The following is a 14,012-nucleotide window of genomic DNA, read 5'->3' on the forward strand; positions in this document are numbered from 1 at the left end:
GCGTGCACAGTTTAAGAGAGGTATATAACTGCAAGAAAATCCAGGAAGTTGCAAAGAAAAAATAAAATTTGCAGCCTTTGACGCTCAAACATATTCCTCAGTTTATATCAAAGTAATAGACATTCTGCTTATATAAAATTAGATACTTTGTCTTATATTCTGCCTGTCCCTCTCAATAAAATCTATTAGTATGTAAAATACACAAATCGCACTTGATTACTTCTTTACTTGATTACTTCTTTACTTCATGGTAAAGGTAATTTAATTTTATTTACTAACTACTGGTCCCAATTGGAACCATCAGCACCATAGAAATAGAAATAGTAATAGAAATATAAATAGAAATATAAATATAAATCTTACATACTATTCTGCTTCTCCCGTATCAGTTCTTTGATGTTGTAATAACCCCACTGTGATCGAATTCGATCTATAGAAGGTGGGTCTATTTTCATTCTGTTTCTGAGTGGTAGCCTTAACCAATTGCTCTTTATCATTATCGTGATGAATAGCAGTTGGGAATGGAGAATAAACGGGATCTTTCTTGTAATGATTATTGAATATATTTTCTCTTAAACCATGAGCCTTCCTTCTAGTGATAACAGTGGAAGTTGCTACTTCTGGAGATATTGTTGTAGTAGTAGAAGTCGTTGTTCCTGCTAATGGAGATGATACTTTCACTTGATTGTTGATTCTATCAATAACATTAGGTGGAATTAAGAATTTTGGATTTATAGAAGGTGAAGGTGAAAGTGAAAGTGAAGATGATTCTTTCGGTTGAGGTGGAGATACTGAACCTGCCAAATTTTCAGGACTTAAAACTCTTTGATTACCAGTTAAAGTAGTTGAAGATCCATTACTTGTACTTAAAGATTCAGAAGGAGTCATTAAGGAATAAGCTGGAGTTTCAGTACCAGTACTAGTACTAGTACTAGTACCAGTACCAGTACCAGGACTTTCCGATACTCCTGAAATTAATCCATCAGCTACATCTTCAAATTCAGGCATACCTCCTTGATTTTGAAATATAAATGGTACATCATAAGTAGGTGGTTGATGAATTAATCCATGTAAATTTGATTCATGATATCTAGCTCGATTATCTAATATGGTAGTGTATAAGTACTAAGTATAGTTTATGTAGTCAGATAAAACTAGCATCTAAGAAAACAATAGGAGATGCAAGCATAAAAGTAGAGGAAATGTATAAATATATAGTAATTTAGGAAGTGATAATGTTGTAGGCAACTCAGAGATAAGGATAAGGGCTGCTAAAATGCCGTAGTTGATATGTTATTAGAACATATCTGTTACATATTTGCAACATATAGGCAAATAGGTCGTGTGCATGACAGGTAGAGTATGTTGTATGTTATGTATGAGTTATGTCTTAATATGGTGCGGCTTCCCCACCTCATCTACGCGACATTGTTTGTTTACAATTTCAAAGTTATAAACTATACACTACACTAGTCACTAACACACCACCACCACAACTAATGGACAGCCCTAATAAGGAAAATATGGGACCATTCTCTCCCACATTGAAGAACCCATCTAAAAGTATACTAAGAGATAATACTTTACCGATTTTAAATGATAAGCGTCGTGTACTGTTTGCTCCAGAAGTTACCTTACATAAATTTGATTTTATACCTACTTCAAATAATGGTAGTAGTAAAAGAAGAAAGACTATTTCTGGGTCTATACCTCATTCTCAGGAATTAGAGAGTCCTGTTAAGGTGATTTCTGAAGAAATTGATATGAATGGGTTAGAAGTACTTGAAGATAGTTCTGATGATTCTCTGTTGGATAGTGCTGGAGAAGAACAAAGACAAGAAGAAGAGGAAGAGGAAGAAGAAGAAGAGGAACAAACGATGGAATTGACAGGACAAATAGTAACCAACAACATACAAGTAATGCCTGTTTCTGGAGATCTAGATACAGACTCTGATGAAGATAATGATAATGATAAATCAGAAAATATCGATATGGAATTGACTGGACCTCAAATTCAAGTACCAATAAGAACCCGAACTTCTCAAGAAATTGAAGAAGAACATACTATGGAAATGACTATGGATGTAACTCTGGTAGTAGTTAAATCAATACCTGTTCCTTCATTAGAAATAATTCGAGAAGCTAGTATTGAAAGCTCACAAGAACCTAGTGATGCAAGTTTAATAGCTGGTAATATTACGCGAATAGAAGAACTGGAAGCATCTCAATCCAGTACAATTTCTTCCAATTCTCAAACTATTGAAGAAGAAGAAATCACTATGGATGTAACTCAAGTAGTAGCAAAGATTATAGATGAAGTGGATAATACTCAACCTATGGAATTAACTCAAGTTTCAAGTAAAATTAATGAGATTGACACTGTCAATGATGAAGATATTCAACAAAGTCAACCCATGGAAATGACTCAAGTTTCAACTACAATAACTTCTACTTCTACTTCTACTTCTACTTCTACTTCTACTTCTAATGATGATCCAAATTCATCAGTTGCAAGTATATCTGAAAAACTTATAAGTACAACTAAAGTTCCATTAGCTGATACTTCTATTAGAGAACCAAGTCCAATTGATGAAAATTATACAGATGTAACCCTTACAACATTTCTTGATGATATTGGAGTTAAATTTTATGATGATTTAGATATAGATGTTGAAGCTATAGATAGATTAAGTATAACCACTACTACAGAATTTGGAGAAGATAGTAATAAATTAATTGATTATATTAATGGTCTACCAAAATTAGAATTACTTGCTTTATATCAATTTAGTTGTGATGAATTAAGTAATAATATAAGAGATGGAAGAAATATGTATAGTGAATATTCTAAAACAATTGAAATTAATAATCCTATATTATTTAAAGAATATTATGCATCTAATAATAATGAAAGATTACTAATGAATGTTAGACTTCAATTAATTAAAGATTATACCAGATTTCAATCTAAAAAGACTTGGTATGATTGGAGAACTCAATTAACTAAGAATTTAATTACTGAATTAGATAATAAGAAACAAAAATTAATTGATGATAAAGAAAAACTTGATGAAGATATTAAACAATCCCATGTATTATTTCAAACAGTAATTGAAATATCTTCAATAGTTGAAAAGAAATTCCAATCATTAAAGATTCTTAAACAGCAATTATTAGCCTGGCCTCAACAGGAAATTAATAATCTTAAACATGATTTAATAACTTGTAAAAATCAATTAGAGGAATTAAGAATTAATATAGAATCTAAACAATTAGAAATGACTCAAATGAATCATAATATAATTGAATTAGATAAACAAATTCGTCAAATTAAAATGAATATATCTCATAATGAAAGAATTATTAGAAAGAATCGAAAATATGCTGTATCAGAAATTGATATATTAAAACAAAAATTTAATTTTATTCAATATTTTACTAATGTAAGATATTGTGAAATTAACCAAAATTTAATTCAATATGAAATTAATCAATGTATACTTTGTCAAATTAATTTTAATGATATTAATGATACTAAAAATATAAAATTCTCTTTGAAAGAGAATGTACATGATCAAAGTTTATTACAAATTAATTCAAATGCTTTAAGAATTGTTAATTTAATTCCCGGTAATACAATAATTGAAAAATTTCAACAATTCTTAAAGTACTGGGAAACACTTCGAAATTTTGAATCTCAAGTACAAAAGATATCGCTAAAATTTCCTATTAAATATATAGAATCTGATAAAGATAATGATAATAATAATAATAATAATATTATTAAATTTGAAATTCGATTCTATAGTTTTAATAATGATTTTAAATTAATTATTACTTGTCAAATTGCCCTCAAAGATTTACTTAATTATAGTGACAAATTAATGGTTAATGCTAAATTACAACGACTGATTAGTGATATTGATGAAACATTAATTAGAAAAGAAGTTAATAATAGTCTAGGTAATAATATTTTATTCTCTACTAGTTCATTATTAAGTTTACATATAGCAGTATAATATATATATAATTTTCTATATTGTTATTGTTTTTGTTAATGAGTGGCACCTAAAAATAATGTAGCACTTAAACATACAACCATTACTATAACCCCCCATATAGATAAGACCAATCCACCATATTTACTAAATAATTCAATTTTAGTTAATTTAGTTGCACCATTAAGTGGTTTAATTAATAAATAACCAAATAAACCAGGTAATATAAAAGAAATTGATGTTGAACCAGTTGATCCAACAAAGGCCAAAACATGTTCTAAAGATTTTACAGTAATTGCAACTAAATAAGAAAGTACAACAATAAATGTTGTAATTATATAGAATCTTTTTGAAGTTAATGGTACAATAATTGGATCATGACCATCAGTATCTTGAGCTCCTTCCATTGGAGTTGTTGAAATAAATGATTCATCTTGAACTGATTCTGTTGATATTGAATTTAATGATTCAATATCTGATTGTAAAGAAGAATAACCATCTCTTTGATTTGGATGTCTAACTTTTGAAGTATTAATTCCTACAGTAATAAAATGAATTACATGATTAATTGATCCACGACATGGATGACATTGTAATGGGAATGAAAATGCCACCATTACAACAATACAAAGTCGACCAATTAATGACAGAATTGAATTCTTTGGATACATTGTAATAATATTCCCATTAACTGTAGTTCCAAAACTTAAATAACCAATAATTCCTACTAATAAATAAGAAAAACATGCTGTTGATAAAGCATTTCTAATAATTAAATTTGATTGTCTTGTTTGAGAACCATCAGTATCACTTGGTTTTAATTCATTAATTATTGCAAACATATTTTGATGACAAGTATAAGCAAATACAAATATGGGAAAAGATTTTAAAGTATCTTTTATTGATACAGGACCAATTATATCAATATGTTTATTTTCAATTGGAATATCATTAACAATATAATGTTCAATTACAAGACAAATTAAATAAAGAATTGAAAATAATGCCACTACTGAAGTATATTTTAAAGAATCTAATTTCTTTAAATAAGATAATGGAATTACAAGGACAATCATAAAAATAGTTATCCATAAATTTCTTTCCATAAACCAAGATTCCAGGGGAATATTTATACTTTCCATTATTTTAGGCATTAAATCTCCAATAACTACAAGATAACTTACTCCAACTCCAAAACATTTAATTGAAATGGCTGAATCAAATACAATTGATAATTGTGGATAAGTTAATTGGGCAAGACTAAAATATGATACTGCTCCTTGTTGTTGAGTATATTTTGCAACTTTATTTTGTAAATATAATCCAAATGATGATGTTAAAGCTGACCATATAATTAAAAAACATCCAAATACTATTCCATTACTCTTTAATCCAAAGGGCATGGCTAAGATTCCGGCTCCTATAATAGTATTTAATAAATTAATGGTACCTGATTTAATAGTAGCTCGTCCCATCTTTACAAAATGTTAACAAATACAAATATATCTCTTTTTATTTTTTTACTTACTCAGATATTCAGTATATTCTGTAGGGCATCTGCTGGTTGCGTTTGCTGATTTTTTACTGATTGCTGATAAACATCTTCAACTCCGTTTGCTTACAATTTTTAGGTTTACTTTTTCTCAGTCGTGATAAGGATCAAAAATCAAAAATTAGTGCGACTTAAGGGGGAAAAGTTAGTGACTGCTAGTTAGAGTAAATTAGTGTATACTAACTACTCTTAGAGTAATTAGAGTAGTTGATACACTTAGAGTAATTGGAGTAGTTGATACACTTAGAGTAATTGGAGTAGTTGATACTCTTAGAGTAATTGGAGTATTAGTAGTTGGATTAGTTAGATTAGTAGTATTTACTGGTAGTAATTTTTAATGTACAGTAATGTTATAGATAATAATACTATGTAATAAAGAGAAGCAATCCTATATAGTTATATAAAAATTTATTTTAAGATATTATATTTTTAAAATACTAACCATCCTATAAGGAAAGCTACAAGCATTAAAAGTGCAGCCATTGGTAAAGAAATTCCATTAACTGGTTCTGCATTAATGGCCTTAACTTCTCCACCCGGAATTGAAGTTACTGAACTTGATCTTCTAACATATGCATCGGGTGGTGGAGGTGGTTGTTGATGAACTGGTGGAGGATATCCATATCCAGGAGCTGGAGGATATCCATAACCTGGAGCTGGAGGATATCCATAACCTGGAGATGGTGGAGGATATCCATAACCTGGAGATTGAGGTGGATATCCATAACCTGGAGATTGACCTTGACCTTGACCTTGAGGTTGAGGTGGAGGTTGAGATCCAAATTTTTCATTAGAATCTAATTTTTCATTCAAGTTATGAACTGGAGCTCTTGAATCATTCAATTCCTTTTGAATATCTTCTTGAGCTGGTGATTTATGAGATTGAGTGGCTGCGGCAATTCCAGCAGCTGCAACAGCAGCACCAGCTGCTTCAACTCCACTACTAGTTCCATGATTAGGAGTAACCTTAACTGGTTCTTCAACTGGTCTACGTTGAGAAACTACAGAAGCTGGTTCATGAGTTTCTTCAACACCATTAGATGATGGTTCTGGTACATCTTGATCAGTGACATTATATACAACTCTTAATTTCTTAGATACAACTTCTGATTTAAATTCTGATTCTAATGATGCCCAAGATTCTCCAACTTTTGATGCATCAGTTAATTGAGGACATGGTAAAGAAACTAATAAAAATTTATCTTTACATTTATAATCCTTTGGTAAAGGTTGAGAAAATCCTTGTAAAATAATGGCAATTTTAAGACTATCACCAGGATTAATTATACTAGCATTTGGTCTAACACAGTATAATTTTGGAGCAGTTGTTTTAACTTTAAAAGCTAATGGAGTGGCAGTAGAATTACTTAATGATAAATATTCAGTAGTTTGTTTAGTGAATGTGCCGGTAAATTCCAACACGCCAGGAGATACTTCCATGATTAAACTATTGATTGGTTAGTTGATTTTGAGAACTGAAGAATGATGAGATTGTAGATAAATAAAACGTAACCGATCTATCAACAATATTATTATATAAACGAATTAGTAATTCAATTGATGATCGTGGATCAATAATACAATTGGAAAATACTAAAATTAGAATTTGACTTGTGGTTGAAGGATTGTTGTACCTGTAATAGTTTATCAATAGCGAGGAATCTCGTTTAATATTCGTTCGTTCCCTCACTATATATAATTTCAGAGCCCCTTTATGGTGAAATTCTCATTAAAATTTTCAGTGGGCACAAGCGCGCCAGGGGAAAACGTCACTAATTGTTAGAGTCTATGAAAAGTTACTCGGTGTGGAGGAGTAAATTAGTGGAGACGAATGTGATTTATCATAAGCTAGAATGTGACAAATAACCTCCCCTCATTATCAGTATAATTGTATTGTATTGTATCGTAACTAAAACTTAGCTTAACTTAACTTAACTTAACCGTTCGCTTCTAAATGCAGTGAATGTGTGCGCTACTGTATCTGTGCTACATCTACATTGCCTAACAGTGCTGCATTCCCTACATCTTTATACGTCTACATCTCTCTACTTAACCCTCGATTAATTAGTACAAAGTTAACTCAGTTAACTCAATAGACTTAATAGACTCCATACTCATTCTGTAATTATCACTCTCACTTATCATACACAATCAGTAACACTAAACCCATTCAAGCTCGGTCAGGGCTCATTTGTTGGCCGCAATCACATAAATTGCCAAACGCAGTAATTACCTATTCTGCGACATACCCAAATTAGGCAAGTAGTTTAAACTATAATTACAAACTAAATTTTACTACTGATAAGATACATAGTTCCATTTGTATATTTATTTACATAACCGATATAACCAACTAAAATCAAAAACAAAAAAATCAAAAACTAATAATCATCACCACGAGTAACAACCTCTTTCTTATGAGGATGTAATAAAATGGTATGTTCATATTGAGCAGTATAACTTCCCTTAATATCGACAATTGGTGGATATTCTTCAACAATTCCTGCTCTAACCAATTGATTTAATGCAAATAAATATTTCTCTTCACCTGTTCTTTCTAAATATCTACGACACCATGGTAAAGTACCAAAATTACTATTAATTCTGTCTAATAATTCTTTTGCACTTTTAGATGGTGGATTAATATGTTCAGTATCAACATTTCTTGCATAATGAGAACATTCACCTTCAGGTAAAACATATCCATTACCAGTAGATCCAAAAGTTTCAATAGCAAAAGTTTCACCTTCTTCCATTTTAGTCATATCACCATTAGGAACAATAGGTACAGTTTTACCTGAATGAATAATATAATCACCAATATTATGACCATTTAAATTCCTAATACATTTAATTGGATAAGTCTTACCATTTAATTCCATTTCATAAGATTCCATAACTTCTTGAATTGATGCTCCAATATCATTTAATCTAACATCTATACCAGCTTCTTTAATCCCAGTATTAGTAGCTTCTTTAACAGCTTTCATTATAGCATCATATTTACCATCTTCATTAAAAGTCATAGTAAATGCAGAATCACAAATTCTACCATTTACATGAACTCCAATATCAACTTTCATTAAATCATCTTTACCTAATATAAGTTTATCACCACTATTTGGAGTATAATGAGCAGCTACATGATTTAATGATAAACCAGTTGGAAATCCAATTCCTGCTTTTAAAGTATGATCAGCAGCTGCATAAGTTCTAACTGAATCTTCAATTAAATTAGCAATTTCTGTCATTGTCATTCCTGGTTTAATTGAAGATTGAGCTTTATTACGAACTCTTCTATGAATTTCAGCTCCCTTTCTAAATTCTTCCCATTTATTATTTTGTTGTCTATCTAAATATCTTAATTCTTCTGATGTAGTACGATAACTATTAATTTCTAATGGATATTCTTGCCATTCACCTTCGGGAAAAATCCCATCTGGATACAGTGAATCAATACTAGTAATCTTCTTCTTCTTTTTACTCTTCTTCTTCTTCTTCTTTTTCTTATCACTAGTTCCACTGGCTCCTACATCTTCTCCATCTTCATCTTCTTCATCATCTTCTCCTCCTACCACATCGGTCTTAGTAGGTTCGGGTTTCTTCTCAGAAACAATTTCCTTGAGGTTTAGCGCATTGACTTTCTCGTCAAGTTTAGTCTCGACACTTTCAGGCATATCGAATATGTATACAGTCTACGATACTTTGGGTAATTGTCAGTAATAATTGAAAAGTAATCCAGTAATACATTTCCATTTCATACCCATCGAAAAAAAAAAAGTTAGTGCGACACTGAGTATGCGGCTATCATATATACCAGACCGATTTATAGTATCTACCCATAGTTATGCGATTACTATATATAAATGTATATTGGAAACAAGATGCAATAGAAGTATAAACAGGCATACTGGAATTATGGATATATAAAGTATAAAAGAATGCAATAATACAATACTAAATAGAATGGAAAATCATACAAGTACCAAAATGTCAACCTTACTTTTAGTGTAGAATAGAAATCATATGATTGAAATTGAAATTGAAATTGAAAGAAATAGAAATGTTTTGATTTGGGAAGGAATTAATCCTTAGATGACCCATCTGTATGTAAACCAGCCGTAGCAGTATTGGAACCCGAGGATGATGGAGGACTAGAGGCATTATTATTAAATAATACTTTATTAAAATTTAATAATTTACCATCAACTTTTGATCTACCATCAACTGTTATATGAGGAGTAGCACCATTTAATAAATTATTAAAATCAGGAGTTCTTAATAAATTCTTACTAACAGCATTAGCATTAGCATTACCTAAATTAGCAGAATTAGGTGATGGAGTAAAGAAATTTACATAATCATTCATATTAAATCCATTAGGGGTTAATGTTAATCCTTGAGATGGTAATCCACCAGCTCCACCAGCTGATGCATTAAATAAATTTACTGAAGGAGTTAATCTATTTTGAGGAGTCTTAGTATTGGCTAAATTATGACCTAAAGAATTTGGAAGTCTCTTGGGTGTTACAGGTGGAGGTGGAACTATGAAAGATACTGATGATGGTGGAGGTACTTTCATTATACCTGAAGAAGTCGAAGTTGAAGTTGAAGTTAAAGATGATGAAGGACCAGCCCCAGCATTTTGAAATTGTGTATGTTGTTGTAATAAAGCAGATGTACGTGGAGTATTTGAATAATGAGGCTTGGCTGGTGATGGTGATGTAGCCAAATACATTAAAAGATCGGCCCCTTCATCATCATTATAATTTCCATTAGTAACTGTTGATGGTCTTGATTGTTTTGGAGTTTGTAATAAAATATTTGGAGTGTTAACAAAGGCCAAATCTTTCTTTTGTAATGTAGGAGTAGTTTGTTGTTGTTTTAATCTCATTTGATTATCATCATGATTATTATTATTATTACTGGTTAAATCAAGTGATGGTTTTAAAACAGCAGGGTATGGTCTATTAATACTAGAAGGAGTATTTGGTCTTGATATCTCTTCCAAAATCATTTGAGGAGATCTATTACCTGATCTTGAAGGTGAATGTTTTCTTCTTTTAGTTGGAGAATCTTCTTCATTAGAAATATTAGCTACATTTTTTAATGGAGATGATGATAAATAAATTGCAGCTGGAGTTTTAATATGAGTTGGTGATTTTCCTGATGGTGAATATAAATTATTAGGTGAAGATGATAAAAATCCCGTTGTAACACTATTGTTAATTGGAGATGATGCTAATTGTTTTCTTAATATATAGGTCTTTAATGGACTTGATTTAGCTATATTATTACTACTAGTATTATTATTTGAAATAATAGAATTTGATGAAATATCATGATTACCATTTGAATTTGAAATTGAATTTGAATTTGAATTTAAATTTGAATTTGAGTTATCTCTTATATCCCCAGGTGATAAAGATTTTTTAGCAGTTATTGAAGCTCTTGATAATTTCTTTCGAAGTTCAAGAGCTATCTTTTCTAATTCTTCCTTTTTCAAAGGAGTCTTTGGTTTAATTGGTTTGGACGTAGCTGTAGCAGCAGTAGACATATTAATAGTACTAGTATTATTATTATGAATATTATTATTATTATTACTATTATTATTACTATTACTATTGGTTCCACTAATTTCTTCTTCTTTCATAGATGCTGGAGATGATGATAAAGTATTGTTTTCCCTTAAAGTATTCATTTAGTACTAACTGATACAAGTATATTTATATAAATGTACCAATAATTAATTGGAACTATAATTACTTAATTATATCGTGACAGTAATTAAATCTCTCAACAACTGTCAGATGTTAACTATAAATGGTTTATAGTAAAAAGTCTTCGACTTGAATTGATTTTTTTCCTAATTAAATAAATTACACGCGTATTTTTTTTCTGTCTCGATGAAAATGGTAATTTTTCCTGATTGGGAATTCTAATTACATTCATATGTCATCTGTGCAGGTATTAAGCAACACCTGAAAGAGTATTAAGGAACACTTAATAATGATGGTGATGTTATGCGTGTTGATTAGCTGATTGAATGATTTGATCGTTTAAGTTAGATTGTTATTGTTTATCATACAGTTGTAAATGAAAATGGTTTTGTTAATGGTATTCAATTGAATATCTACTAGTGAGTGATTACTTTATCTATAAGGAACATAATGACTTTCATTAATACTACATACAAGTAAAGAGATTTACGTTAAAGATATTCATGGCAGATAGTGTAGTTAACTGATTAGTAACAGTACCTTTAACAACTAATAATACTTTTACCATTAATTATGGTACCAGAGGGTTAAGTCGTTATTATGTCTAGCTATTTTGGTCTCGTCCTGTATGGTAGGGCCTCTTTCCTGTATATTATCCAAAGTGAAAAATTACGGAAAGCTCCGTAATCTATACCAATAACTGATATCAATTAACTATTAATTTAGAAATTGTACTTTATTAGAGACTTATATATAAATAGGTATATATCCACTAGAGTCTTTAGAAAAGTCGTTTTTTAATAAATCAACAATGTACTTAATTTTAGTGGTTCTAGTACTTGTATACTTGGTATATCTTGTCATAACGACAGCATTACCACATCATTTCTTAATTCCATCTCAACATTGGAAAGATAAGATATTAAAAGTTTTAAATCATCCAACTCCTATTTATCTTAAAGTTGGATCTAAACGTTCAAGTTTTAGAAGAAGGCTTGTACTTGCCAGTGTTCAACCATCATTTTATACTAATTTTATTAATAATAAATTAAAGATTCAACCTGAAGATTCTAAAAATGAAAATAATCAATTTATAAATCAAATGTCTAAACGTGATATTAATGATACTAATCGAAAATTACTTTATGGATTTTTTCATCCTTATGCTAATAATGGTGGTGGAGGTGAAAGAGTATTATGGGAATCTGTTAAGGCAACTTTATTAGCTGATGATAGAAATATTGCTATAATTTATACTACAAATACTGATGTTGAACCATTAAATATATTAGAGAATGTTAGTAAGAAATTTCAAATTAATAATTTAGATTCCAAAAGAATTTTATTTATATATTTAAGGCGATTTAATAATTTAATTGATGGAGCTTATTGGAAACACTTCTCCCTTATTGGACAATTAATTGGATCAATTCTTTTAGCTTTAGAAGCTATGCAAGAATTATCTCCAGATGTATGGATTGATACTATGGGATTACCTGGTAGTTACTTACCAGTAAGTCTTATTCTTAAAATTCCAATTTTAGCTTATGTTCATTATCCTATAATTCAACCAGAAATGTTTAATAAGTTAAAATTTAAATCATTAAAATTATCGGAATTTACTCAATTTTCTTGGTTAAATCCTCGAGATTATATTGCATTAGGAAAATTAATTTATTGGTCACTTTTATATTGGTTCTATGCATTTTTAGGTTCAAGAGTTGATATAACTTTAGCTAATGGTACATGGACTCATAATCATTTAGAATCTATTTGGGTATTTAATCGAGCATTTGGAAATCAATTAGAAATATTATATCCTCCTTGTGGAACTGAAAGTTTGAGTTCTGAATCGGAATCTGAATCTAATCCACCTCAATCAAGATTAAATAAATTATTATATGTTGCACAATTCCGTCCTGAAAAGCGTCATTCATTAATTTTAAAGGAGTATAGTCAATTCTTGAAGAAGAACTTTCCTAATGTTTCTCAGCCTAATTCAAGTATTCCCACTATTGTATTCCTTGGATCTTGTCGTACACCAGATGATACAAGTACTTTAACATTATTAAAATCTGAAGTTGAACAATTACAATTAAGTAATTTTGTTGAATTTGTTGTTGATCAACCGTATAGTGAAGTTATACATTGGCTTAGTATTAGTAAATTTGGTCTTAATGCCATGTGGAATGAACATTTTGGTATTGGAGTTGTTGAATATTTAGCTAGAGGAGTTATTCCTCTTGTTCATGCATCTGCTGGACCATATTTAGATATTGTTACTGGATGGAATGATGAGAATAAAGAAGAAGCATGGCGTAATAATACAGGATTCTTTTTTAAATCATATGATGATCCTGATTTTGAACCTAGTATTCAATCCAAGGAAGATACCGAGTATTTAACATTTCAAGATCGGAATGATTCATCGATATTAATTAGTTATCCTTCATTAAGTCAACTATTTAGTGAATTATTTGTTAATCAACCTCAATTAATTTCAGACACAAATCTTGAAATTCTTCGATCTAATGGGATAGAATTAGTTAAGAATAAGTTTTCTAATCATACATTTGATACTCAATGGATACAGTACCTTAATAATTTAGAAGGACTTGAAAAGTCGTATCGAGAGCATAGACGAGATAAGGTAGGGATGGTATTTTGATTTGAGTGTATATAGTATATTGTATAGGTATTATATAGTTAAGTGATATTATATAGTTAAGTGATATTATATAT

General features: G+C 29.9%; 7 protein-coding genes across 7 annotated transcripts; 2 read left to right on the forward strand and 5 right to left on the reverse strand. All coding sequences in view use genetic code 12, as the record gives it.

The window, feature by feature from the left end:
• Nucleotides 1-366: 366 nt before the first annotated feature.
• On the reverse strand, nucleotides 367-1,429 carry RJT21DRAFT_2633 (uncharacterized protein; the record flags this gene model as incomplete). Its single annotated transcript, XM_064883950.1, has 2 exons — nucleotides 367-1,103; nucleotides 1,423-1,429. The coding sequence occupies 2 exons, from the start codon at nucleotides 1,427-1,429 to the stop codon at nucleotides 367-369; spliced, it is 744 nt and encodes a 247-aa protein (XP_064740034.1).
• Nucleotides 1,430-1,477: 48 nt separating this feature from the next.
• RJT21DRAFT_26020 (uncharacterized protein) lies at nucleotides 1,478-4,037 on the forward strand. The gene has a single exon (XM_064883930.1). The coding sequence runs from the start codon at nucleotides 1,500-1,502 to the stop codon at nucleotides 4,017-4,019; it is 2,520 nt and encodes an 839-aa protein (XP_064740035.1). The 5' UTR covers nucleotides 1,478-1,499; the 3' UTR covers nucleotides 4,020-4,037.
• On the reverse strand, nucleotides 3,920-5,600 carry RJT21DRAFT_119437 (aspartate/glutamate transporter). Its single transcript, XM_064881400.1, has one exon. It carries the CDS (start codon nucleotides 5,471-5,473, stop codon nucleotides 4,055-4,057), a length of 1,419 nt encoding a protein of 472 aa, XP_064740036.1. The 5' UTR covers nucleotides 5,474-5,600; the 3' UTR covers nucleotides 3,920-4,054.
• Nucleotides 5,601-5,611: 11 nt separating this feature from the next.
• RJT21DRAFT_26005 (phosphatidylinositol-binding protein) lies at nucleotides 5,612-7,464 on the reverse strand. Its single transcript, XM_064883929.1, has 2 exons — nucleotides 6,252-7,464; nucleotides 5,612-6,200 (listed from the first exon to the last, which is right to left on the reverse strand). Exons 1-2 carry the CDS (start codon nucleotides 6,988-6,990, stop codon nucleotides 5,980-5,982), a joined length of 960 nt encoding a protein of 319 aa, XP_064740037.1. The 5' UTR covers nucleotides 6,991-7,464; the 3' UTR covers nucleotides 5,612-5,979.
• On the reverse strand, nucleotides 7,461-9,302 carry RJT21DRAFT_25993 (methionine aminopeptidase). The gene has a single exon (XM_064883928.1). It carries the CDS (start codon nucleotides 9,225-9,227, stop codon nucleotides 7,932-7,934), a length of 1,296 nt encoding a protein of 431 aa, XP_064740038.1. The 5' UTR covers nucleotides 9,228-9,302; the 3' UTR covers nucleotides 7,461-7,931.
• A 255-nt stretch (nucleotides 9,303-9,557) lies between these two features.
• Nucleotides 9,558-11,440, reverse strand: RJT21DRAFT_26030 (uncharacterized protein). The gene has a single exon (XM_064883931.1). The coding sequence runs from the start codon at nucleotides 11,249-11,251 to the stop codon at nucleotides 9,635-9,637; it is 1,617 nt and encodes a 538-aa protein (XP_064740039.1). The 5' UTR covers nucleotides 11,252-11,440; the 3' UTR covers nucleotides 9,558-9,634.
• A 557-nt stretch (nucleotides 11,441-11,997) lies between these two features.
• On the forward strand, nucleotides 11,998-14,011 carry ALG11 (alpha-1,2-mannosyltransferase). Its single transcript, XM_064881401.1, has one exon. It carries the CDS (start codon nucleotides 12,082-12,084, stop codon nucleotides 13,936-13,938), a length of 1,857 nt encoding a protein of 618 aa, XP_064740040.1. The 5' UTR covers nucleotides 11,998-12,081; the 3' UTR covers nucleotides 13,939-14,011.
• Nucleotide 14,012: the final 1 nt, after the last annotated feature.

The sequence above is a fragment of the Scheffersomyces amazonensis genome (genome assembly GCF_036850825.1).
Source record: "Scheffersomyces amazonensis strain UFMG-HMD-26.3 chromosome Unknown RJT21scaffold_2, whole genome shotgun sequence".
Taxonomy (NCBI): domain Eukaryota; kingdom Fungi; phylum Ascomycota; class Pichiomycetes; order Serinales; family Debaryomycetaceae; genus Scheffersomyces; species Scheffersomyces amazonensis.